General features: G+C 44.1%; 1 protein-coding gene across 4 annotated transcripts in view; it reads left to right on the top strand.

Moving 5' to 3' along the window:
• The window catches only part of LOC120061187 (ankyrin repeat and SAM domain-containing protein 1A-like), a 112,866-nt gene that overhangs the window by 27,428 nt on the left and 57,906 nt on the right, over nucleotides 1-27,532 (top strand). For 2 of the 4 annotated variants that reach the window (XM_039010796.1, XM_039010794.1), the window contains exons 2-13: nucleotides 455-535; nucleotides 2,006-2,162; nucleotides 3,159-3,224; nucleotides 14,733-15,029; nucleotides 18,758-18,833; nucleotides 18,993-19,094; nucleotides 19,243-19,329; nucleotides 19,494-19,663; nucleotides 19,971-20,033; nucleotides 20,730-20,853; nucleotides 22,538-22,584; nucleotides 25,787-25,904. In XM_039010796.1, the coding sequence (XP_038866724.1) occupies nucleotides 455-535; nucleotides 2,006-2,162; nucleotides 3,159-3,224; nucleotides 14,733-15,029; nucleotides 18,758-18,833; nucleotides 18,993-19,094; nucleotides 19,243-19,329; nucleotides 19,494-19,663; nucleotides 19,971-20,033; nucleotides 20,730-20,853; nucleotides 22,538-22,584; nucleotides 25,787-25,904 (1,388 nt within the window). The remainder of the gene's footprint in view (nucleotides 1-454; nucleotides 536-2,005; nucleotides 2,163-3,158; nucleotides 3,225-14,732; nucleotides 15,030-18,757; nucleotides 18,834-18,992; nucleotides 19,095-19,242; nucleotides 19,330-19,493; nucleotides 19,664-19,970; nucleotides 20,034-20,729; nucleotides 20,854-22,537; nucleotides 22,585-25,786; nucleotides 25,905-27,532) is intronic. The other 2 variants (XM_039010795.1, XM_039010797.1) reach the window with 2 other exon arrangements.

The following is a 27,532-nucleotide window of genomic DNA, read 5'->3' on the forward strand; positions in this document are numbered from 1 at the left end:
TTACAGCTGTGAGTCTTTCTGGGTAAGTCTCTAAGAACTTTGCACAACTGGAATGTACAATATTTTCCCATTCTTTAAAAAGTTATTCATGCTCTGTCAAATTGGTTGTCGATCATTGCAAGACAACCATTTTCAAGTCTTGCCATGAGTTAAAACTGTAACTCGGACACTCAGGAACATTCACTGTCTTATTGATAAGCAACTCCAGTGTAGATTTGGCTTCGTGTTTTAGGTTCTTGTCCTGCTGATAGGTGAATTCATCTCCCAGTGTCTGGTGGAAAGCAGACTGAACAAGGTTTCCCTCTAGGATTTTGCCTTTGCTTAGCTCCGTTTTGGAATTATTTTTATCCTGAAAAACTCCCCGTTCCTGAAAGGAGTAATTAAGCTCTTCCCTCACCTGAATTATACAGTGACCTTTGTTACATGATCTAATGTTCCCTCTTTCTCTCCACAGTATCTGGAGGGGTCCTAATGTAAACTGTGTGGACAGCACTGGATACACTCCTCTACACCATGCTGCCCTAAATGGACACAGGTCGGTCTATAGCGAGTCCTGTTCTTTTGTCATGGGAGTTTAGATTGATTGCCATTGATGTGAGTTGGGGCCACCCTGTGTGAAATGCAGGGCTTGACATTAGCTTTTTTTTTTTCACTTGTCCATGGGCAAGTAGGACAGATTTATTTATTTTTTTACTTGTCTGAAATATCACCTGTCCAACAATTTAAAACAAATCTGTAACACCATGGGCCAAAACGGTGACTGAAAAGTTTGTTTCAGCAAGGAACCACTTCCCAAATTACAATTCATTATTATCACTGGTATTGACAATGCAAGGCTGTTGGTCTCTGATCCCATGTATTATATCTCCTGCCGTTGTGGCCTTGAGCAAGCCACCCCACAAAGTAAAATACTGTGCTGATAGGCTACTGTATAAAATGTATGTTGTCAACCCTTCATCTGGAGAGCTACTGGGTCTGCAGGCTTTTGATCCAACCCTGCTTAAACATACCCGAGTCAGCTTATCAAGGGACTCTTAAGCAGATGATTCTTTACAATGTGTTAGTGCAGGGCTGGAGCAAAAGCCTGCACACCCAGTACCTCTCCTGGAGGATGGTTGGCCACCCTGCAACATTACAGTTACAACCCAATACTTTTTTTTGTCTTTATAAAGTAATTCCATCATTCAATGAACAAGGTATCAAATGGCTGAGGTGGGTGACTTTAAAGGAAGGTAGCTAACTAAGACATGTTTACCTGTTTTGTATAGCTAGAATATGACATTTTCAGGGGAGATCTTGACAGCATATGAGTTACTTGTCAAATAGGCTATTCTAAGATTATTTATTTTTTACGATGTCAGAATTGCATGGCCAGTATTGAATAGAGGAAAATCCCAGCTTTCCAACGGTGTCAGAATTATTTCACCCAGTTTTGAGTGTTTTACAACCGGAGTATGCAGCATTAGTTTAATCTGCACACCCGTATCAACTGTGTGACGGCCATTTGTGGTTGTACACAAGTGACTGTGGAAAGTTGTTTCGGACGTTGGATATGACAATAAGATGAATACATGCTAATACCTAAATAGATAACCAGCAAGATAACCAGCCAAACTACGCAATATGTTTGTTTGATGTTTATAATTATTTTACCTCCCCCAGGCTCGCTTTAATTTAAAAAAAAATGCATCTTGTGACTGCATGATTGAAAGACCGGTCGTGCCTGTCAATGCAGGCCTACAACAATTATTTGCCGATGCACTCTGCAGAGATTGGGAGGACAGTGTGCAACACATCGCATCCACGTTTTTTACATGTTCATTTGGACAACTTAAATCTATAATCTGCTTGTCCAACAATGTGTTTTACTTGCCCCTGGCAAGAGGACAAGCATTAATGTTGATCCCTGAAATGCTATAATTATGTGGTTAACACAGTTTACTGTCAACATCACCTACATAATGAACATGTACAACTCTTCTGACCCCGTTTGTCCCATCCGCAGTGAGGTAGTGGAGGCGCTGCTACGTAACGAGGCCTTGACCAACATCGCTGACAATAAGGGCTGCTACCCCCTGCACCTGGCCGCATGGAAGGGGGACCAAAGGATCGTCAGGCTACTCATTCACCAAGGCCCCTCACACCCCAAACTCAACGAGCAGGTCTGACTTCCCCCTACTACCTGTAGCTCCCTTTTCACTATCCATGTTCCCCTTTCCCACGCCTCAATGAATCAGTCTTCCTCTGCTCAGAGTAGCAATGCTTTGTTTTTTTTATCAATCTGATCTGTGTATGAGAAGGAAGGAACAGGTCTGTGCAGTTAACGTTTCACAACTCACTAACTAGTCAGTGAACTCTAGTGTTACTTCCTGTTCCTGTTAGTCACATGCAGTTTTAAAGAGCGAGATCTGGCCTATACAGCTCATCATTCATTTACACTTTTGACCTCGCTGAGCTCCTTTCTATAGCATTGATTTTTAACTAAGTACAATGTGGACAGTCTTACTCGACTCGCTCTGTCTGTGGTTTGCCGAAACCATTTGCCTTTCTTTGAGAATTGCATTTTGTAGAATACAGTATGGCATAGCTTGTTTTTTTCAGTGCAAGACCATACACATTAACTGCATTGCAGCATGAGTTCAAATGCACTAATATTTGTGTTGAAGTGACTAGACGCCAGCCAAGTGAATGTGTCTTGATTTATCTGTTTATGTTGTAATGTGTTAAAACCAGGCATGGTGTGTAGAGACTGCTAACTGCACAACCACCAGAAGCACCTTCAGTCTTTAACCTGTCCTGTCTGTGATCTCAGTATCTTTACCATTTGGGAAGAAATGACCCATTATGAGGCAATGGAACAAATTAAATCATAGCCATAAGTTTACCATCACTGTAGTACTTACCAATAGTACTTCAGAGACATTTGAGTGTATTAGACTCCCAGTTTGCAGCCATGTTAATGTATTTCTTTGATCCATTGCCATCACATTCCGTGTCATTTCTCTTCACTACTATGCCTGTTCATAAACACCTGTTCATTCATTAACTCAACTTTGTTCATATTTCTGTTAATTTATTTTGATAAATTTTTGCAACTGACTGTCATTCATTGCCTGTATGTGAGTGAAATACCATTGCCTCATTATCTTCCCTCCTAGAGCTCCTCTGTAGAGCACAAAGAGTTGAAACGCTGTGGGCCCTTTGACCTACATATTAATGCCAAGGTGTGTACCCAGACAGACAGACAGACAGACAGACAGACAGACAGACAGACAGACAGACAGACAGACAGACAGACAGACAGACAGACAGACAGACAGACAGACAGACAGACAGACAGACAGACACCGCTCGCTCGCTCGCTATTATGCTCTTTCCTGCTTCCAAAGTATGCACACAGCTAGTTGTGCACCAGCTGTTCGCCATGCTTGGGTTTGATGCTGAGCTTGCACTGCCGGTCTGTTTCAAAGATAAGAGAACTGGACACTGACTTTTTTACTTTTTCTGGGCACATTTCTTTTGATTTCTTGGGGTTCTTTCTCTAGATAATTTCACCACCGCAGGGGTAAGGTGGTACGGTGTCCCGGCAAAATAAATAGTGGGGGTATGCCGTACCGGTAAAACATGAGCCTGTCACGATAATTAAACAATAATGTCAACAAATTGTAGGCTATTACAATAATTTTGATCATTACCGCATGTCAAAGGCATGAACAATGAGCAAATGGATTTGAAAACGGGTGGATTTGATTTACAGTACCAGTCAAAAGTTCGGACACACCTACTCATTCAAGGGTTTTTCTTTATTTTTGCTATTTTCTACATTGTATAATAGTGAAGACATCAAAACTACGACATAACCCATGGAATCATGTAGTAACCCAAAAAGTGTTAAACATATCAAAATATATTTTAGATTTTAGATTCTTCAAAGTAGCCACCCTTTGTCTTGAAGACAGCTTTGCACACTCTTGGCATTCTCTCAACCAGCTTCATGGGGGAATGCTTTCCAACAGTCTTGAAGGAGTTCCCACATATGCTGAGCACTTGTTGGCTGCTTTTCCTTCACTCTGCGGTCCAACTCATCCCAAACATCTCAATTGGGTTGGGTGATTGGGGAGGCCAGGTCATCTGATGCAACACTCCATCACTCTCCTTGGTCAAATAGCCCCTACACAGCCTGAAGGTGTGTTTTGGGTCATTGTACTGTTGAAAAACAAATGATAGTCCCACTAAGCGCAAACCAAATGGAATGGCGTATCGCTGCAGAATGCTGTGGTAGCCATGCTGGGTAAGTGTGCCTTGACAATGTCACCAGCAAAGCACCCCTACACCATCACACCTCCTCCTCCATGTTTCACGGTGGGAACCACACATGCAGAGATCATCCGTTCACCTACTCTGCGTCTCTCAAAACACGGCGGTAGGAACCCAAAATATCAAATTTGGACTCATCAGGCTAAAGGACAGATTTGCACCGGTCTAATGTCCATTTCTCATGTTTCTTGGCCCAAGCAAGTCTCTTCTTATTATTGGTGTTCTTTAGTAGTGGTATCTTTGCAGCAATTCGACCATTAAGGCCTGATTCACAGTCTCCTCTGAACAGTTGATGTTGAGATGTGTCTGTTACTTGAAATCTGTGAAGCATTTATTTGGGCTGCAATTTCTGAGGTTGGTAACTCTAATGAACTTATCCTCTGCAGCAGAGGTAACTCTGGGTCTTCCTTTCCTGTGGCAGTCCTCATGAGAGCGAGTTTCATCATAGCTCTTGATGGTTTTTGCGACTGCACTTGAAGAAACTTTCAAAGTTCTTGAAATTTTCCATATTGACTGACCATGTCTTAAAGTAATGATGGACTGTCGTTTCTCTTTGCTTATTTGAGCTGTTCTTTCCATAATATGGACTTGGTCTTTTACAAAATAGGGCTATCTTCTGTATACCACCCCTTGTCACAACACAACTGATTGGCTCAAATGCATTAAGAAGGCAAGAAATTCCACAAATCTAACTTTTAACAAGGCACACCTGTTAATTGAAATGCATTCCAGCTGACTACCTCATGAAGCTGGTTGAGAGAATGCCAAGGGTGTGCAAAGCTGTCAAAGGCAAAGGGTGTCTAGTTTGAAGAATATCAAAAATAAAATAATACTTTTTTTGGTTATTACATGGTTATTACAACATAGTTTTTCATAGTTTTGATGTCTTCACTATTATTCTACAATGTAGAAAATAGTTAAAATGAAGACAAACCCTTGAATGAGTAGGTGTGTCCAAACTTTGAATGGTACTGTATATCCTACACTCCAAAATGCATTGTAGTTCGACCAGAACACTGACATTTTGCCACGGCAGAGATGAGTGGCCGACAGCAGTGGCCGACAGCATAAATGATGGCCTAATGACAATCGCTAAATGTCCTTACAATTGAATGTGTTTTGTGTAACAGATGTCTCTTTCCATTCACCAATGTTTGGAGGCTGGAAATATGTTGTGAGTGGATGAACGTGCGCGGGTAGCCTAGTAAAGGAGCCTTCTGAAGTGAATGTTTGACAAACAGATGAAAACATCATGACCGGTTGGGTTTATGCCACGATAAAAGGTAATACATTTTAAATGATACATCTATACAACTAGGCCCACAGAGATCATACAAATATTATACAGTATTTGTAATTATATGATTAGGCCCATAAAACATTTTTGAGGTCCATACTTGGAATACATTCATTCTACTTTCACCCCTGCCTTCTGGTTACTGAGAAGTAATTGTTAAAGGTGAATTTGCGATGTTATTACTGTTGCTGCTGTTGTTCTATAGTCCGTTTTTCTGTTTACACAGTCACATGACGTTGAAGAACTTTGATGTACGTCTCTTTGGGATCATCCTCATTAGTCATGAATATGAATGAATCCCCTGGGGACAGAATAGGGATGTGACGGTCATGACATCTTGTCAGCCGATTATTGTCAGGCAAAAGACTGCCAGTGTCATGGTAATTGCCGTTAATTAACATAAACACGTTTAGCATCTCCAGGTCTCCACACGTACAAGCCGCTGATGCGTCTTTGGAACATCTACATTTAAAAAAGTCTAATAAACCAATTGAATATACACCATCACAATAAATCCATTATTTATTTAGAATGGCCCTTTATCAAATGGGCAGGGGGGAAAAGACATGTCACCTGCATTCACTTGAATAGTGAATGGAGGCCGCACCCTTACCTGCGAGTCCTTTTTTCAATGATGCCGGTAGGCTACTTTGGTTTTATAACGTAGCCTGTGTTTAATATGAGCAGCTGAGAATGAAATATAACACCATTTATTTCACTCCACACATCAACCACTGTTTGAGGAGCCTTCTCTCTCTCTCTCTGCAAGACACGGGATATTCTGCCCAAACTCTATGCCATGGGGGCTCCAACCTTGTTCCTGCAGCTAACCAGGGCTTCATTTGGGAAACCAGGTGAAATCTGTTGGGGAACATCGATATTAACATGTTTTCTCAACAAAACCATATTTCGCTAAACTGTTGACAGCCCCCCTGCGCGCTGGAGAACGGAATAAAGGAGAGAGACAGGAGGAGATGGAAACACATGGTGGTGAGATATTCTATATAGCTAATGGGAATGTGTCACCCAATTTGATTAGGAAAATATTTTAAAAAATCACTATTACTAGGCTGAACAAAATCAAATACGAATTCAATAATTGTAGGCTAACTGTAAACCGCACTGCACAATCAATGAACCAACAGCATGGCCTCGGGCTATATGTTCTCTCCCAGACTCATGGATAGACATTTTACAGCGTAGCAGAAGGTAACCAGTCCAGCCAGTATGCATGATAATACAGTCCACACTCAAAGGAGATTACTCAAATTTCTTTAAGTATGTACCAAAGACACCTTAAATCAGTTTTGTTATATGTTTTTCTGCCCTGCGTAATATGCGGTAGAATTGTATTTCGGGCTTGGGCTCATAAGCCTATGCATTAGCATGCATCGTCTCTAATGCTCTCTACTCAAATGCATAAGCACTGGGTGTTTTGAATGAATCATCACCTTAGAAAGCGCTGTTGTTGTGTTAGGCTTTGAAACAACATCCACCACAACCATGTTTTACACTGTTTCAACCTGCTGTTGAACTTCTTTCTTCAAACTGATCATCACACTAAGGTGAGTTTTAGAGGTATTTTAGGCCTTATGATGTGATTTCCCATTGCATTTGCATTGATGTCAGAGTGGTTAGAGGGACAATAGAACCCTGAGTACCAGGCCATTAGGACCTGATGGAGGGACAATAGAGCCCTGTGGACCAGGCCATTAGGACCTGATGGAGGGACAATAGAGCCCTGAGGACCAGGCCATTAGGACCTGATGGAGGGACAATAGAGCCCTGAGGACCAGGCCATTAGGACCTGATGGAGGGACAATAGAGCCCTGAGTACCAGGCCATTAGGACCTGATGGAGGGACAATAGAGCCCTGTGGACCAGGCCATTAGGACCTGATGGAGGGACAATAGAGCCCTGAGGACCAGGCCATTAGGACCTGATGGAGGGACAATAGAGCCCCGAGGAACAAGCCATTAGGACCTGATGGAGGGACAATAGAGCCCTGAGGACCAGGCAATTAGGACCTGATGGAGGGACAATAGAGCCCTGTGGACCAGGCCATTAGGACCTGATGGAGGGACAATAGAGCCCTGAGGACCAGGCAATTAGGACCTGATGGTAGTTAGCAAGTCGGGTACTACCAAAGCATGTCCAGAGTGCATAAGAGGAGATTACCGTGGCTTAACAGTCATGTGGAATTTTGCTGAGGTGATACGGTCACCGCACAGCCCTAGGACAGAACCACAACTTGGAATGGATGCATGTTTATCCATCGTTACGATGAGATTTTAGTGACGTAGGTGCTGTGTGTCCTGAGTCATTTCTGACCTGTGCCTGTTCCTTGGTGTTGCTGTTTACGTTTTACTTTGTGCACTAGACATGTACATGCTCTTGTTTGTCGAGGGTCATTTACGTCCTGCTGTATGTGTAGAAGCACCATTAACATTCAATCTAGCCTAATGACAGAGGCAATGTCACATTCACAGCAAATTGAGGCTAACACCATCACTGGAGTGTTGAGAGTTCAAAGCTTGTGTTTTGTGGCAAGCATCTTGAAATTAAACTCTTTGAAATTGTCACATTTCCTCAGTGCTAATTTAAGCGTCTTAGTTTTGGGTGCCTTAAAGCGACATGCAGAATATGTTTTACCAAAAACTGCATCATGGTGTTGAGACCATCAAACAAGTATAATTAATGCTCTTCTTAATGCAAACATTTTTATATGTGGTTTAGTTGACAGACTGACCAGTTGCCATCTGTGGAGGTTAGCTTCTCTGTTGGTTTTGGAATACAGTAGTATCGGGTCCAGTACCTGGCCACAGCAGAACTAAATAATGGATAAGCTGTAATGAATACACTGTAAATCAGAAACATGGATGGATGCTCTGGCAGTGGTCACATTGGTGGTTATTGTGATGGCATCATGTGACTGGGGATCTCTCTCTGGGTCCCCCCACGGAGCCTTCCAGTTCCTACCATCTCAGTTGTGTTGTTAGAACCATAGAAACGTCTTACAAGGAGAGGGAGCTTCTCTGTGTACCTGTCTCTTTACATCAATGTCAGGCAGAGTGTGCTCTCTGCTGAGTGTGTGTGTGTGTGTCTTTACATCAATGTCAGGCAGAGTGTGCTCTCTGCTGAGTGTGTGTGTGTGTCTATCTCCCTCTCTCTGTTTTTCTGCATGTGAGTCTGTACCACTATGGAAGAGAGCAAGGGAGAGGCGGGACGTTGTCATGGTAACCGTGCCACGGCTGATTGGTCATGCAGCAGCGGTGACTGACCCAGTGGAACACGGCCCCGAAGTTAGCTAGCTAGAGATGGTAGGGGCAGTTGTGGGCATGGGCATGGATTTATAGAGGAGGGCGTTTAAGTGCAGGCTCTCTCCCTCAGGGAAGCGCCGTAGCTCAGCCTGGACACCGCTCCAACAGCCCCCTCTCTCTGTCCTCATGGCCCCGTGCTGCCCAGCTCTAATGTTTATTCAGCTTTGATACAGCAACGCGCTCAGTGTTAACGTCTCCAATGGGCTTGCCACTTTGATGATATTCCAATAGTGCCCCAATAAGGAAAAGCGATTCATCATAGATGCGGTAAAGAGGTCAAACAAACTCGACCAAAACAATGGAACTGCCGTGAAAACGCATGTGGGAAAGATCCCGAAACTCCTCATTGCCCCAACACTTGTTCATGTCATCGTCACCAATCAGCTGCATTACAGTTAAAAACGACTTTGACTACCACCACCAATTTCTGAATGCTAACTATGCTACCAGCTTATACGAACAGGAGTTAGCATTTAGCAATCACTTCTTTTAAACCTGAAAAGGGACAGCTTCTAAATGTTTTGCAGCGATAACAGCCACATATATCCAAATTGGACTTAAGTAACCACGTTGTGGCCCTGTTACGAATATCCAGATTTGTTGAATGTGTGCCAATATGGTCAATGGAATGGTCTGCATTCAATTAACTCCTTTTCCACATCCATGGAAGTTTGATTGTGCCGCAGGGAGCCCCTCTCACCCAGACTGACCTAGATAACCTAGATTTGTCTGTTAATATTGATTTGGGGACTAAAATATAACACTTAGTCATCATTCCTTGCTTATTGTTGTTCTCTGGCTCCTATTTTAAAAACAATGTTTTCTATAGAAAAACCCTTCTGTCTGATAGTGGTGGTATTTGCAAGGTACGTGCTGCTCATGATGAAGTATTTCAATGCTGCATGTCTAACAGTCCTCGGTCTCCAATATAGGTCACCTGTCTAACAGAATGTACCTTCAGATGGTTGGCTTACTGCTGTAAATATGAACACAGACACAGTCACCGTCACGCAGTCAGCTCCCCAGCTTTACACTCTATAGAGAGCGAATGAGATGGCAGTGGCACCGACTTAAAGACACACTAATATACACACTGCTTGCAGTAGACCTACAGTGTCCTGAAAATAATACCAGAGAACCTAAAAAGAGACCCGGGTGAAATTTCAGTCAGGCTGTGTTTCACACCAGGTATGAGACCTAATATTGAATGGCAATGTGATGTATTTTTTTTAAAGACTGCTGCCTTATCGGAGTGGCCAGCTTGTCTGAGGAGGGGAGGTCTTGCTTGCCGCGGACACACTGCTAGCGTTCACACTGGCTTCAGCTCAGCCCTTGTGTACATCTGTCTATTGCCACACATCACATCCGACACTAGCCCCTTTTCTCGCTCCTATCTCCCTCATCATTCCTTTCTCCACTGCCATACGGATATTAGATGCTTGAGACTGAGGAGGGTATCTGTCCATGTGATAGGCAGGTTGCTTTTCTGTTCATTCTCTTGGAAGCATAATCACATGTAGTATATGTTTGGTTTTGTGCTGTAGAATCAGCTGCTGCTTGGTATTTGGTATTTTGTTAGGATCCTCATTAGCTGTTGCAAAAGCAGCGGCTCCTCTTCCTGTTGTCCTTCCTTGAGACCAGTGGGGGAGAGAGAGCGAGATGCTGGAGAAAGCAGAGATGTGCATCTTGACTATCTTTATTTGAGATTATCTTGCCTCGTACCTGTGTCTTTTTCTCTTGATATGTGTGCACTGAATGAGAAACGGAGATTTACAATTCTGTGTGTGTACTGCGAGTAGTCGCGTGTAGCAATGCCGGCAACCTGTGGCCGCAACAGCGCCTTGCCCCTCCATCCCCCGCCCCCTCGGGGGGGGAGAGTGACGTAACCCCGCCTAGCCTTCGCGCTGCGCGAGTGCGTCACTAACCAGAGGTCGCTCCGTGTTAGCATCTCAGCCAGTAGCCCTACACAAGTTTCTTCTCTTCCGGAACTGGAAAATTCTAGTGTGAGTGAGTATGACTGGCATCACAACAGGGCAGAGATTAGGACTGATCTCCACATGTTCCTGGTTAGTGTTCTGTTGAGCATTTCAAAGGGCACAGAAAAACTTCAGTTTGAGTCTAGACTAGGAGAAAGACACATTTGTCATGTACTGTACCTTTGTGGAATCTATGACTGTCTGTTCATACTGGGTTCATATTGAATGTTCTCTCCAGGGATACCTACACACTAACACACACACTTGACTTACATAATGTACTTATCCTTGTCTTGATTGTAGCTGCCCATCAGTCAACTCTGCCCTTTGTATGACCAGGACGTGTGTGCGTGTGTGTGTGTGTGTGTGGCTTTCCTTTATGTTAGCATGAGAACGTCTGTTGGTTTGCCGTCTCACATGGACCTCTGTGTGCAGTTGGCTAGTGTGGAGGGAAGGAGGCGGCTCAGGGTAGGTCTGATTCATGCTGCTCACCCTCCGCTCTGCTCTGCTCCGGCACAGAGAGGCCAGCCATGGCTAATACGATCATATGTTGTCAGACTCACAGCCATGGAACAAACAGCACTGGCCACACCACTAGAATGGAGAATAATAATATAAAACATGTTCTTCTGAAGTAGCCCGCATCTAACAGTATGGAGTAAATCTCTTTAAAAAGCTTTGGATGACAAAACAGTTGACATGTGTCACAGATGCGAGACGGCATGCTCCTTTGTGTGTGGTTGTGCCATGTCCCTGCAGCAGAAAGAGAGGGAGGGAAAGAGAGGGAGACCGAGAGAAACCAAGAACAAGAGATCCTTAATTTAGGCCAAAAACACATAGGGGAAGCAGGAAGAAACAAGTTGTCAAATCCCAAACCGACAAAGCCTCTGTGGTTTATTTCCACAGAGGCTTTTTATTTTCAAGTGTTTTCTTCTGCGGTGTGGTCTTTGTTTAGTGCAGTTCACATAAGGCCAGACTCAGCCACTCAGTCTGTCTTTCTCTCTCCAGGGCTCTCTCCGCATCTCCAGAAAAGCAGGTGGCGTTTTGTTTTCCCTCTGCCTGATCATATATATTTTTTAACTTTCTCCTCCTCTCTCTCAGCTCAAGCTGTGACCGGCCTCTGTCAGTGAGATACTACCTCTCACTCTCACTCTCACACTCACTCACTCACTCACACACGCGCATCTGGAGCCTCTGCTTTGTGTCAAGTCAGAGAGGAGGGGCCAACACATGTCCTGGGTGCCCTGTAACCTCCCCCTAACCCCCAATCCCTGTCTCATGGCCCTGCTTCGGTGACTCCATAACTGGCAGAATAGAGGCCCAGCTGGCACCTCCTCCCACAGGGTGTGATCCAACCTGGCACACCGTGTGTGGGTATTCTCCTGCCAGCTGTCGGCTACCCCGCTGTGGCATGACTGACACTCGGGCACAATTCTTGTTGACTGGCACAGAGAAGCTAGGCTAGGGGGGATCTAGGGGTTTCTCTTACAACGGCATCAGTATTTCATTCATTACCTTTAGGCTTGCATTATGTTTATCATTAAACCTGTATGCAAGACCTGTGTGTTCGCTCTCAGACCTGTCGTCGACAGCATACTGCCTGTAAACCAGGGGTTCCCAAACTGTTTTGGCCCGCGACCCCATTTTGATATAATAAAAAAAAGTGAGAAATGTCAAAAATTAATCAACGGCCAATGTTTACTTTTTAATTGGGGCTATTACAGTCTTAAAAATCTTGAGTACTTTTGACAGTATTTCAATCTGAAGGAAGTATGGTTTGAAATGACTGAAATTCATCAGAAAAGTATTGGGAAGTTAATAATCTATAATCTTCAGTTTAGAGAAGAACATCATTGATTGTTATTTTTCCCCTATTCAGATTTAGTGCCTGGTCTTGTCTCCTCTGTTCTAATGAGTCCTGCGCAGCTTGTGGGCATTTTAGAGGGAAACAGAAGACGTGTTCCTGAGCTTTTGTAGCTTAAACGGTTCAAAGGAAAGAGACACATTTGTAGGAAGAAAACACAAACCGCTCTGTTTTATTACATCCGCGTCTCGCGGTCACTGATGTAACCCCGGTTCTAAGAACCAAGCTTGATTTTAAAATGTTTTATATACAGTACCAGTCAAAAGTTTGTACACACCTACTCATTAAAGGGTTTTTCTTTATTTTTTACTATTTTCTACATTGTAGAATAATAGTGAAGACATTAAAGCTATGAAATAACACATATGGAATCCATGTAGTAACCAAAAAAGTGTTAAATAAATCCAAATATATTTTAGATTCTTCAAGGTAGCCACTGTTTGCCTTGATGACAGGTTTGCACACTCTTGGCATTCTCTCCACCAGCTTCATGGGGCAGTCACCTGGAATGCTTTTCCAACAGTCTTGAAGGAGTTCCCACATTATGCTGAGCACTTGATGGCTGCTTTTCCTTCACTCTGCGGTCCAACTCATCCCAAACCATCTCAATTGGGTTGAGGTCGGGTGATTGTGGAGGCCAGGTCTATCATTGAGTTGGAAATGCATTGGATATTAAGACCATTATTCAGTCTCAGCTGATCTATCAGACTCAATGTATTGTACGCCCCCTTCTGTCTGCTGGTGGTAGGACTTGAAAATAAGAGTGGAGATTTGAAAACAAGCCCACTCTACTGAATATGCTGCTGACATAGGCTAGAGGACATTTGTAATGATGTTAACATGTTGTTCCAATATTAATATATGGGTCTTATCCTATCTTGCGGTGTTATGAAATGATCTCTAATATTTTCTATTTGATTTAGAGATTACGTTTGGCTACTGCATATGCTGCAACTCACTCAGCATCGGCTTTATCTTGGAGTGTGGTTGCTTTTTGAGTGGAAAAGCCTGTTGTAATGTTGTCATAGTGAACATATTGGTTTGATCCTTTCTCTCTGCACTTGGAGATGATCTGTATTTAAAGATCTTTGCTCTGTCCACTCCGTCTGCCTTCCTGTGCAGTCAGAAATGTGACATTTGACCATCCATCCGCTGTTCTGCTCTCAGGGACACTGACTGTATTGACATGAGTCTTATCCCTCTAGCACTGTAGCTCGCTGGGTCACCCTGGTAACGTATGCTTGCTGCCTCTGCATGTGAAGCGCTGCATGGATCACACTCACCACGCTTTGTGTCTGTCACCACGCTTTGTGTCTGTCACGACAACACTCACCTCTCTCTCACACTGGTGGTCACCCCAATCTCTGTCTGCATGAAGCAGTTACTTAAACAACCAAGCGACACATGACATATTGTCATCACAGAAGTGTCTTTCCTGAGTCTGGTGGCCTTTACTAAATGTCAACAGACTGTCCTTTCGTCACATTTATAGCAGGCCATGCCATATAAGAAGCAGCTGTTAGCCAGCTCTACTCAACAGGGACTGTTACCAATCACGACTTCAGTCCCCTCTCCCCAGCATTCTCCCAGCAACCCCTGCTCTCAGCCAGCCAGCGCTCCCCTTTGGCTTTGTCATCCTGGTTGGTGCTCCTAGAAAACCTGCTGATGCACAACCAAATTTCGAAATTGCACCTATTGTATTCTACAATTCTAACCCTCAACAGTAAGTTGAGACCCCGACTGAGTTCCTAAACGGGGGCAACCTTATTGGAAATGTATCCGCGTTCCTTCAAAAAATGTGGGCCACCAGTTGCCCAACCCTGATGTGACCATGACTCACGCCCCCTTCCTTCTGTACTCCCAATACCCACCACACCTACTTCTATCTCAACCACCTCTATGTTGATGCTCACCCCTTGCCTTCATTTCCTGGTCGCCCCCCCCCCCCCCCCCAACAGAACAACGACAATGAGACCCCCCTCCACTGTGCCGCCCAGTACGGCCACACCCAGGTGGTGCGTCTGCTGCTGGAGGAGCTGACCGACCCCACCATGAGGAACAACAAGCTTGAGACGCCGCTGGACCTGGCCGCACTCTACGGCCGTCTGGAGGTGGTCAAACTGCTGCTTACCGCCCACCCCAACCTGCTCTGCTGCAACACCAAGAAACACACGCCGCTGCACCTGGCGTCACGCAACGGACACCTGGCCGTGGTGGAGGTGCTGCTGGCAGCCGGCATGGACATCAACTACGAGGTGAGGACTGAGGGGAACACTGAGTCTGTTGTCTCCTGCGTGCTCAATGATTATTTTCAGTGTGTTGGTGTGAGAGTGTAAAGTTGTGTGGATGTATAGAGACAGAATGTGTCCATAATAATATTTTGTATAAACACAATGTGGTATGTTGTGATTGTGTCAAATTATGTTGGATCATGGATGGCTTCATCTGCTGTTTCCAGCATTTAAGCCTACATTCAGTGCATTCGGAAAGTATTCAGACCCCTTGACTTTTTCCACATTTACTTACGTTACAGCCTTATTCTAATATGAATTAAATCATGAATGTACACACCATACCCCATAATGACAAAGTGAAAACAGGTTTTTAGAAAAGTTTGCAAATATATTACAAATTAAAAACTGAAATATCACATTTACATAAGTACTCAGACCCCTTTACTCAATACTTTGTTGAAGCACCTTTGGCAGCGATTTACAGCCTTGAGTCTTATTGGGTATGATGCTTGGCACACCTGTATTTGGTAAGTTTCTGCAGATCTTCTGAAGCTCTGTCAGGTTGGATGGGAAGCGTCGCTGCGCAACTATTTTCAGGTCTCTCCAGAGATGTTCGATCGGGTTCAAGTCCAGGCTCTGGATTTGCCACTCAAGGACATTCAAAGAATTTTTTTTAACCTGCGCATGACCCCAAGACTAAGGACTTATTAGCCAGCCCTACTCTGTTGTTTATGATTTTGTTGTCATGCAGGACTGATTGTGCTCATTGATTGGAGTTGAAAAATAAACGCTGCGCTCATGGAATGGCATGCTTTGAGCACTACTGAAAGTACTATTTACATGTGAAAAATGAATGCCATATGCTGCATTTGCTTAGGCCTATTGTTTACCTTTTTGTTGGTGATATCTGGATAATATGCAGCTGTTTAAAGGGCAAATCCACAGATGAAACAATAGTAAAATGGTCGCCCCGCCTCTTTTGGTAAAAAACTGAGGGATGGGCCTGGAGAAATGTAACCACTCTCAGATTAATAGACAGAGCTATGGATGCAAGGACTGACCATCCATGATATCAACATTATTGTTTCAACCATGTTATTAGGCTATACAGTGTTTGTTTACATTTACAATGTTTACAAACATTGGAGGAAAAGCAGCTTATATTTTGGGTTCTCATGGAGTGTGATAGTTGAACTAACCTCATGAGGCATTTATAAGTTATATTCTTCAAGAATCAATGGATATATGTATCCAAAAATGGATGTAGCAACTACAGATTGCCCCTTTAAGTCTATCAAAAGTGTGCGAGTTTGCACATGTGTCCATTAAGCCTATGGATTCAAAAAATGTATTAGCATGAATTAAATTGAGCAATAAAAGCCCCACTTTTATTCCATAGGCTGGGATCCGCACTGTGCAGCTGTTCACTTGGCTGTCCACTGGTTTCAAAAACAATGATTGATAGGCAGCTAAAACTTCTTGAATTCAACCATTATTGGGTTCAAATACACATTTTAGACTTGTGAACAGCCATCCACAACAACCACAATCCGTAAGGCGAAAATTGCTAAATGAGAGAGCAGCAGTGTTATTCACATCAATGCGCTATGTAGATATCAATAATAAGTGATATCCGTATCGCCATAGACTACACCACTGCTGTCATCCTTACCTCCAAGTGTTTATTCACGTTGGATAATCTGTGGATGCCGACAGCAGTCACACCATTGGAAGACATAGCTTGGACTGACGCCTACAAAAGCCTATTCCTGTTCTTTTCCCGCGATCCATCAAACACATTTGGTGTGTCATCATAGTGGTCTCTGACTTGTGGTCAGACTCGCTCGGGTGGAACAAACTTAAACTTGCTCCTTTTTTCAATGCTGATTTCAATGTCATTGAGAAAACAGAGAAGTGTCAAAGATTTTGTTTTTACAAACATCCTTTCTGAATTTAAAAGTAATCCTCAAAGTAATAACATTTTTCAAAAGTATCTGTAATCTGATTACAATGTTTTTGCTGGTAACATAATGGATTACAGTTACCAGTTTTTAGTAATCCCTTACATGTAACGGATGACATGTAATCCATTACTCCACAACCCTGGTGCTTAGGGTCGTTGTCCTTTTGGAAGGTGAACGTTGGCACCAGTCTGAGGTCCTGAGCGCTCTGGACCAGGTTTTCATCAAGGATCTCTCTGTACTTTGCTACGTTCATCTTTCCCTCGATCCTGACTAGTCTCCCAGTCCCTGCCGCTGAAAAACATCCCCACAGCATGATGCTGCCACCACCATGCTTCACCGTAGGGATGGTGCCAGGTTTCCTCCAGACGTGGCGCTTGGCATTCAGGCCAAAGAGTTCAATCTTGGTTTCATCAGACCAGAGAATCTTGTTTCTCATTGTCTGAGAGTCTTTAGGTGCCTTTTGGCAAACTCCAAGCAGGCTGTCATGTGCCTTTTTCTGAGGAGGCTTCCGTCTGGCCACTCTACGATAAAGGCCTGATTGGTGGAGTGCTGCAGAGATGGTTGTCCTTCTGGAAGGTTCTCCCATCTCCACAGAGGAACTCTGGAGCTCTGCCAGAGTGACCATTGGGTTATTGGAACCTCCCTGACCAAGGCCCTTTTCCCCCTATTTCTCAGTTTGGCTGGGCGGCCAGCTCTAGCAAGAGTCTTGGTGGTTCCAAACTTATTCCATCTAAGGATAATGGAGGCCACTGTGTTCTTGGGGACCTTCAATGCTGCAGAAATGTTTTGGCACCCTTCCCCTGATCGGTGCCTAGACACAATCCTGTCTCGGAGCTTATGGACAATTCCTTCATCCTCATGGCTTGGTTTTTGCTCTGACATGCACTGTCAACTGTGGGACCGTATATAAACAGGTTTGTGCCTTTCCCAAATCTTGTCCAATCAATTGAATTTACCACAGGTGGACTCCAGTACAGTTGTATAAACATCTCAAGGATTATCAATGGAAGCAGGATGCACCTGCTCTCCATTTCGAGTCTCATAGTAAAGGGTCTGAGTACTTATTTAAATAAGGTATTTAATTTTTATTTTTATACATTAACAAAAATTTATAACAACCTGTTTTCATTTTGTCATTTTGGGGTATTGTAATGAGGATTTTTATTTATTTAATCCATTTTAGAACAATGCAGAAACTAACACAATGTGGAAAAAGTTAAAGGGTCTTGAAATGATGGCTTTTGGCCCTATCCCCTTTCAAACTGTGCCATCCATCTGTCGTGTCCTACCTCCACTCTCCTCCTCTCTGCTGTATAGCAGGTCTGGGCCAATGTCAAGAGTCCTTCAGGCTCTGCTTCCTGCAGGTTTCCATTAGCATGGTGCTGCGAGCTGGAAAATGATCTGCTTTGATTCCTCAACCAAATAATTGTCCGTAGCAAAACACGCTGGGGTGGCAATCGGTGGGGTATAAGTAAACTCGCCAAACTTCTATTTCACGCAGGTCAAACCTGTCCTGTGTGTTCAAGAAGTATCCTGCAGGTTTAGCTTTAAGCTGTATGTCCTAGCTGACCAAGATAAGAGGAGTGGAATCGAAGTCAAAGTGGTCCGGTGGGATAGATAGGTCTTCACCTGTTCCTCTCAGCAGGGAGGGTTAGAGATCTGACCTCTGCTGTATGTTACTGGCGGGGAGTCTACTTTGATGTCTTTACGTGTTTTGTTATTGCTCAACCTTGCACTGTTTCGATTCTGGTTTTATTGTAGTGTGTTTGTTGGGTCTCTCTGCAGACGGAGAAGGGCAGCGCCCTCCATGAAGCAGCTCTCTTTGGGAAGACTGACGTGGTGCAGAAACTTCTGAGTGCAGGTCAGACACGGATGCCTCCAAGACACAACACAACACATTTCTATAACTGCCGAATAATGCAGATATATGGCCTAACCCTCTGCTCATTTGTCACTCCTCTCCTAATCCCCTGCTCTGTCCTCTATGTCTCTCGTCATGTCTCCGTTTGTCCTGCTCCAGGGGTTAATGTGAACATGGTGGACAGCAAGGGCCTGACAGCGCTGGACACTGTCAGAGAAATGCCCTCTCAGAAGAGCCGACAGATAGCAGCTCTAATCCTGGGTAAGAAGTACATATATCATTGGTTCCCTGTGGGACTTAAAGAAAGGTAAAGAAAGGTTACCTTGACCACAAACTGATTTCAAAAAGTCTGTTTTTGTCTCACTAATGATGTTATTTGAATGACCTTTTCTTCCGTATCTCTCTGCAGGCCATATGTCAGGAAATCCCCCTGTTTTACACTTGCCTCCTCCCCCTGTCCCTCCACCTAATGAGAGCCCTAGCCTTCGGAAAAAAGGTATGTCATAGCAATACAGAAAACCTTGAGTTGAGTGAGCAGTGACAGGATATGGTGTTTAACACGTAACCACCAGCCAAGGCTGTGTACTGGTGTGAAGCTGTGCATGTCTACCTGTTTTTGTATTGTGCGTCAATATATTAAGATGCTTATGTGTGTTGTAGGTGAGCTGGGGGTGGTGAGTGAGCTGATCTCGGGGCTGGCCCCGGGGCCTGAGGAGGAGAGCCCATATGAGGCGCTGTTCGAGGCCACTTCCTGTCACTCTCTGGACAGCCTGGCCAGTGGCAAGTCCTCCGACAGGGACTCTGGACGACCTGACAGTGAAGCCGGAAAGGTTTGTCTGGAACTGCCTTACACAAACACACAACATGTGACAGAGATTTTGAGTAGATGGGCATCTAAATACTTTTCCTCCACTAGAGGGCAATGGTTCTCTGCATGTAATTGTTGTTGAGTTGAGTGGACTGGATTTACAAATCTTCCTGTCAGAATTTTGACAGCATATTTCTTAAAGACAAAATCTATGTTTGAATTCAAGGCTCCAGTTCTCATCTTTTCAGCCAACCTTGTAGTTCAAGATAATGTGTCAATCTAATGTCTGAGCACAATCACTGATTTCATTCTCTGTTTGCCAATTACAGAAAGACCGGCTTGCTCACCAATCCCAACATGCCCCAGGCCAGGAAGAGGAGCTTAACTCAGAGGTCAGTATCGTTAGCAAATGTTAGTCAGCCGCTTAGAATGTCATTGGTACTGCGGACGCCACCCCTTCGTGACGATTCTCTCCATGTCTGCTCAAATCACACAAACCCTTCATGAATATTAATCTGAGTGTGGCGTTGGTTAGAGGAAGGAAGAGAAGAGGAGGGGCGATAGGGGTGAAGCGGAAAGGGACTGTACTGGTTATGGGAGAGAGGGAGCAGACTCTATCTATTCAGTGGCTGACAAGGGGTAAACATGGTATCACGACACTGTTGTGGAATCATGGAAAGTACTGCCAGTGTTGGGATTATATGATGGTGTTAGTTTTAAATACCCTAGTGCCCTTAGTCACACCCTTTATTTAATGGTGTCCTCTTAAAAGCTAGGGTAGTGTTTACCCAGCCGTACAATAACCATATATGCACTCCACCCTCTGTGGTTTTGGGGTAATTTTGTATTTCTAAAAGTGATCAATTATTTTGAGCAGCCCCATATCCCATAATTCCTGCTTCTTTAGTGTGCTATGCATGAGCTGACAACTGTGGCCAAGAGTCTCACAACAACCGTTAGAGGGCGCTGTGGAGGGACTTTTACATCACTGTAGGAGTCACCAGCATCACAGCCTGAGAAAAGTATTGATTAGCCTTATACAAATGATAATGTGTTGTGTTTTTGACCTGCCTTCCCTCTACCTACAGGCCCTGTACACTAACAGCAGCATCGATGAGAGAGGGGAGGAGGATCACACGTATGAACTGCTGCTCTCCGCCCATACTGAAGTCCCCCAGTCCGCACAGGACCCCCCATTACAGAAATGTACAGGTAACAACACACTGACAGTGGGACAGGGAGTGTAGAAAACTGTTTGGATATTCCAATTCCCTTCATGTTTCCTGACCAATGGCAGTATATGTGGGAGTAAACATTGCACCCTCAGCCTGGAGAATAAGAAACACTTGCTAACCTTTCCCCTCTCCCGCACCCCAACCACTCACAGTCCTTCCTGGTGCGTTGCAAAGTGTGACCCCTCATTCTTAACAGGATTACACCAGGGCTGGAAAGGAGCAGGGGTCAGTTTCCAAACCACTCCCTAAACCCCTCTTTAGCTCTGTCTGGTAGTAACCCTGTCCCCTAACACCGCTATGGTTTAACCTCATCACCAGTAGGACAGAGCGTGGAATATGCTGCTTACGTATGATATCAAAATCAAATCAAATCACTTACATAGTTTACAGCATGTATAAATGGAGTAGTAAAAGGCTGTGTGCTAGCTCGGGATGGTCCATCCCGTATCGGGTGACTCATTCCTTAACTTTTGAATGACACCGCATTTCTTTGGATTAAAGGGGATTTCATTAACAGCTAATTGGAGTCCCTCTCTGTTGATATAGATGTTTTAACAGTCCCCCATGGTTTCTGTTGTGTCACATTCATAATAAATTAATAGGATGTCATTAAACATCGTCATAGGAATGAATGTGGCGGGTCTAATTGCTGATGTAATCGCGTTCCCTTTTATGTGGTCCCGTGTGGCTCAGTTGGTAGAGCATGGCGCTTGCAACGCCAGGGTTGTGGGTTCAATTCCCACGGGGGGACCAGGATGAATATGTATGAACTTTCCAATTTGTAAGTCGCTCTGGATAAGAGCGTCTGCTAAATGACTTAAATGTCTTAAATGTAAATGTGGATGAAAGACTGTTGGAGAAAGGATGACGTCCAATCCTTAACTTGCAGTCCTCCGTAATGTTGTTAAGATGTTAAATAGGGGGCTTCCCGAGTGGTGCAGCAGTCTAAGGCACTTTCTCGCAGTGCTAGAGGCGTCACTACAGACCCGGGTTTGATCCTGGGCTGTATCGCAACCGGCCGTGATCGGGAGTCCCATAGGGCGGCGAACAATTAGCCCAGCATCGTCCAGGTTAGGGGAGGGTTTGGCCGGGGGGGATTTACTTGGCTCATAGTGCTCTAGCGACTCCTTTTGGCAGGCCATGCGCCTGTAGGCTGACCTCGGTCGTCAGGTGAACAGTGTTTACTCCGACACATTAGTGCGGCTGGCTTCCAGGTTAAGCGGACGGGTGTTAAGAAGCGCGGTTTGGTGGGTCATGTTTGGGAGGACACATGACTCTTCCTTCGCCTCCCGAGCCCGTTGGGGAGTTGCAGCGATGAGACAAGATCGAAATTGGGGAGGAAAAAGGAGAAAAAATATAAACCAAAAAAAAGATGTTAAATGGTTTGTTTGGAGGAAGGTTTGTTTTTGATGGCTGCTTCATCGGCAGCTATTCTCTCTGTTTTAAAATGACTGTCTGAGGTTCGACCATGGTCACCAACACTACCCATATACCATATGCATAAAACATTATCTTTATTGTACTTCCCTTTCCTATTCACTTTGTATAATATCACCCCCGGAAATCTTGAGCTGAATTAAATAGAAATGAAATGATATGATATTAATTGACTGCCTTACTCATGATGACCTAACTAACTGCTGTCTGTCCCGTCTCCCCAGATGAGAACGCTACCTCCCAACAGTCTTCCAACAGTCTTCTACCTCAGGTATGACCTGCTGTGCCTCTCCTCCTTCTCTCATCCTTCCATCTATTTCCCATGCAATCTGTCATCTGAGTCACTGTAGAGCGTGAGATTCCAACTGCAGGCTCTAGCTTGCCTGTGCTCAGAGTATGGAACACTGACAAACAACAAGTTATTTACAGCCAGCTAGCTACATATGTTTCCCTCAGTCACACACTACTTTCCTCTCAGTGGCACAGAGCACGACATTGACCCAGAGCACGAAATTGACCCAGAGCACGACATTGACCCAGAGCACGACATTGACCCAGAGCACGACATTGACCCAGAGCACGACATTGACAAAGGGCTACAGAAAAGGTCCCTTGGCTCCTCCACATGCTTTGACATGTTTCTCTAAACATTTATTTTCCCTGTATGGTGCTGCTCCATGGGAGGTGTAAATCTCTCCACATACAGGTACTTCATCAGGCAATATGGTTCCCTGACCAAGGTCTTCTGTCAATCTCTCTGTATAGTGACTCTGTAGCTGACCCTGGCCACCGAGACTCCTGGAGATTTACAGCCTCACCCTCGCTCCTCTCCGCTCTCCATCTCTTTTAATTCCTCCTTTTCTGAGATGTAACTCGAGGTCCCTATGAAGCTGTCCTTTCTATTTATTATCCTATCATATCTATTTATACTGCCTTTTCATTTTTATTATCCAGTTAGCTGCCACAAGGTTTTATTTGCATTGCCCTCTCCTCCTATAAACTGTAATCACATCTGTTTTATTCCCTTTTGGAGCGACTGCCTAATTATAAAAGACAAGTCTCAGTGGCTGGCTGGCGTCCTTTGTGTTCTAATCAACAGCCAGCCATCTGAGGCTATCATCCATATTAGGTATGATGATGCACGGCAACTGTCGCTGGCAGAGGCAATGGAAGCAATCACTGGGACGCTTTTTTCACTAAATATCAGAGTGTGGGGTGAATTAGAGCTGTGGTAATAGTCTGATTTGCTGCTGTTAGTGTTTTATTAGGATCCCCATTAGCTAGTGCTAAAGCAGCTATTCCTGGGGTCCAGACAAAACATAAAACATGACATAATACAGTACATTAATAGAACAGCTCAAATACAGAAACACATACAGTCATGTGAACAAGTAAGTACACCCTTTGGGAAGTGGTCTTTTTCCACCCTCGTATTTGGACACATGGATATTTGAGCTAAATTTTAACCACATTCATTGATAAAGGAAACCCAATTTAACAAAGCACACGCAAAAAAAAATTACTTTGAAAAAACAAAAATGCATTTTCCTTATGCAGAACAAAATAGTACACACCTACCTAAAATGTCAAAAATTAGGATTAGGTGCAAATTATTAGGAAATCATTATAGTACCTTGGGGGGGTCCAGCCTTCCATAAAGATTAGAAACTTGGTCTGTTTTGGTCTTAACCTTATGGGTGTGTGGTAAGACATCATGCAAAGATCAAAAGACCTCAGAGGCCCTCAGAAGAAAGATTACTGATGATGCCCGTGAGTCTGGGAGGGATTACAAATCCATTTTCAAGCAATTTGAAGTACATCGTTCCACTGTCCGACAGATCATCTACAAATGGAGAAAATTCCAGACCACTGGCAATCTACCTAGGAGAGGTCGTCCCACCAAATTCAGACCAAGAGCTGACCGAAAGATGCTCATAAAAGTCTCTGAACCCCAGAGTAACATCAAGGGGTATACATGCCTCTCTTGCCACAATCAATATCGAAGTGAGTTGATGAGTCAACTGTCAGAAAGAGACTGCACAAACTTGGCCTACATGGGAGGTCAGGAAGGAAGAGGCCTCTGCTCTCAAAAAATAATATCAAGACAAGACTGATGTTTGCCAGACAACACCTGGGTAAAGACCAAACTACTGGAACAATGTGCTCTGGACAGATGAGTCAAAGGTGGAGTCGTTTGGCCGCAATGTCAGACGCCATTTGTTGTTTGTTGAAGACAAACACTGCCTTTGAACAGAAGAACCTCTTACCGACCGTAAAGCATGGAGGCGGTGGCTTTATGTTTTGGGGCTGCCTGAGGGCCAACTTGGAATCATTTAGTCAACCATGAATTCCATATTGTACCAGAGAATTCTTGAGGAGAATGTGAGGCCATCTGTCAAAAAAGCTGAACCGTACATGGATCTTGCATCAGGACAATGATCCAAAACACATAAGCAAAGCTACAACAGAATGTCTCAAAAAGATGAAATGGAGGGTTATGGAATGGCCGAGTCAAAGCCAAGATCTCAATCCTGTCAATGCTGTGGGGGGACTTGAAGTGGGCCGTGAAAGCAAGAAATCCCTCCAACATGACAGTTGAAGCAGTACTGTAAAGAAGAGTGGGAAATTCCTCCCAGTCGATATACTGTAAGACTGATAGACAGTTACAAGAAACGGCTACATGAAGTTATTTCAGGCAAAGGGGGCAACACCAGCTATTGAAGCTAGGGGTGTACTCATTTTTTCCTCTCTATGGAATTGCATATCTGTCGATTTTTGATGTATAAATTATTGCAAAGTTTAATATTTCAGTTTAATTTGTTTAATTAGGTTACCTTTCTGTCAATAGTGTTGAAGTGAAGATTACATGTCCATCTGTCAAAATATTTACAAAAAAATACAACTTTCCAGGGGGTGTACTTACTTTTTCACGTGACTGTACATTTAAAGTAAGAATACCCGCTTTCATACATTTATGCCTTAACATTCAATGTATCATGTACTCATAATCATCATCAATGTTAACGGCTATACTACAGCCATTCATTTTCACATACATTTTTTCCGTACATGCTCTACAGATACAATTACTTTCTCTAAGCTGGCCATGATATCCACATCTCAAAGCTCCAGTATTCTCTAAACATCAGGAAGGCTCACGATACAATATCAGCAACAATCCTTGTCCTTGTACTTTCAGCTGACTGAGGCCAATATTATTAACAGATACCGTTTGTACGTTGAATCAAACATTCAAGTCTAAGTTCCTTAGCACAAACAGATGCTGGCAGGATCATGTGTTTACCATCCTTGGTCCTTCCGTCGGACGTCAGTATTCTGCATAATCACACGATGCTATTGAATGTAAACGCAACACTTCACTCACTGTGCTGGCAGCGGTGAGTGTGGTGGTGGTTTTAGTTGTAATTGACAGCTGTCACTGTACCCATCATCTCTCCACTGGTTTCCTCCAGCAGCGGAAGCCCACTGCCCCTAGTGACCTCCGACCTTCAGGCCAGACGGGCGACAACCTGAAGCTCCCCGGACCTCCTGTGGTTGGGCCGGGACGGACGGGCCTCGGCCTCACTGGTGGTGAGTTACACCCTCCACATGCTCTACCTGCTGGACGCCAGGGACCTGGCGTGGGAGGTTTGTTTCTAAGCTCCACATTGACACTGTGAGGCCTTGAACCACAGTGCCTCAAAACCGAATCTTACAGAAGTAATTGCTCACAGCTATACCCCAGTTAGAGCTCCCGGGTCATGAGCACATTTGTGCTCTCGGACTCTGAGGAGCCAAAGGAGAGAGGCAAGTTGCTTGAGGAACAAGCCTGACTTTGCCAAATATAATCCATGCATGTCGCTCTAACTGTAATGTGAGAAATGTATTAGCATCTGACTGCAGCGTGAGATTGGTCTGGTTGGATTAGTGCTGCCTGGAAATTCCAGAGGCTCAGCAGCTCTGGGTCTGGATTATGCTTGTTTAGAACAGGTTGATTGACATTCAATGGCAAGCCAGCTGCAGAAAACTAGTTTGGTCTGTCACATGGGACAGAATGCATGATCATATTTTACCATATTCCTATCTAAGAACCCCCAGCCTACTTACTTTAATACAGTACTAGTAAACCAGCACGAGATGATGGGACAATTTCTCTCATTCTCTTACCTCTAGTTCTTTGTTTATCTTGCTGTGTTCTCCTGTTCTCTCACACCATAGAAAACTCATGCATGTCCAAGCAGGCAATAATCATACACACAACACAGACACATACCGACACATAGCTACTAAGCATGCTGTTTCTGTGAAAGAGATGTGTGCTGTTTGGGGACTCTAATTGAAACAGAAGTAGGCCCAGTCCCTCGCCATTTCCATCTGAAAGCAGCTGCCTCTCAGGGATGGGAATTAGGGCTCTGCTCACGCTCCCTGCTACTCTCAGCCCCCTCCCGTCACGTCTCTCCCCCTCCACATTGTGTGTGTGTGTAGACTGTTCTCTCTGCCACCACACGGCAAGCGGTACCGGAGCTCCAAGTCTAGGTCCAAAAGGCTCCTTTAACAGCTTATACCCCCAATCCAAAAGACTGCTGAACAGTTAATCAAATGTCTACCTGGACTATTTACATTGACCCCCTTTTTTAGGCTGCTGCTACTCACTGTTTATTATCTATGCATAGTCACTTTACCCCTACCTACATGTACATATTTCCTCCATTATCTCGACTAACCTGTACCCCTGCACATTGATTCGGTACCGGTACCCCCTGTATTTAGCCTTGTTATTGTTATTTCTTGTTACTTTTTTAAACTTTTGTTTATTTTTGTATTTTTTTAAAGCATTATAGTATTTTCTTGAAAAAAAATGCATTGTTGGTTAAGGGCTTCTAAGTAAGCATTTCGTGGTAAGATCATGTTGTATTCAGCGCATGTGACAAATACGATTTGACTTGTATGATGGAGACATGCTATGTCAGCAACAGAGACGGATCAGAGCACCTGTCACACACTTTGCCTTCCTCAGCAGGAAGGAATCTCAGAAGATGTCCAATAGATTCCACATGCTTCCTGTTTCACAGGCATCTTAGCATGCATAGTGCATTATGCTTGGTAAGATTTCACATACCCCATAGTGATAAAGTTATCTGCCATAGTCATAACAATATCCTATGACTATCAACCCATACATGAGAGGCTAGCATCACTAGATAGATATGCTATGTTCT

This window comes from Salvelinus namaycush, chromosome 16 (genome assembly GCF_016432855.1).
Source record: "Salvelinus namaycush isolate Seneca chromosome 16, SaNama_1.0, whole genome shotgun sequence".
NCBI lineage: Eukaryota > Metazoa > Chordata > Actinopteri > Salmoniformes > Salmonidae > Salvelinus > Salvelinus namaycush.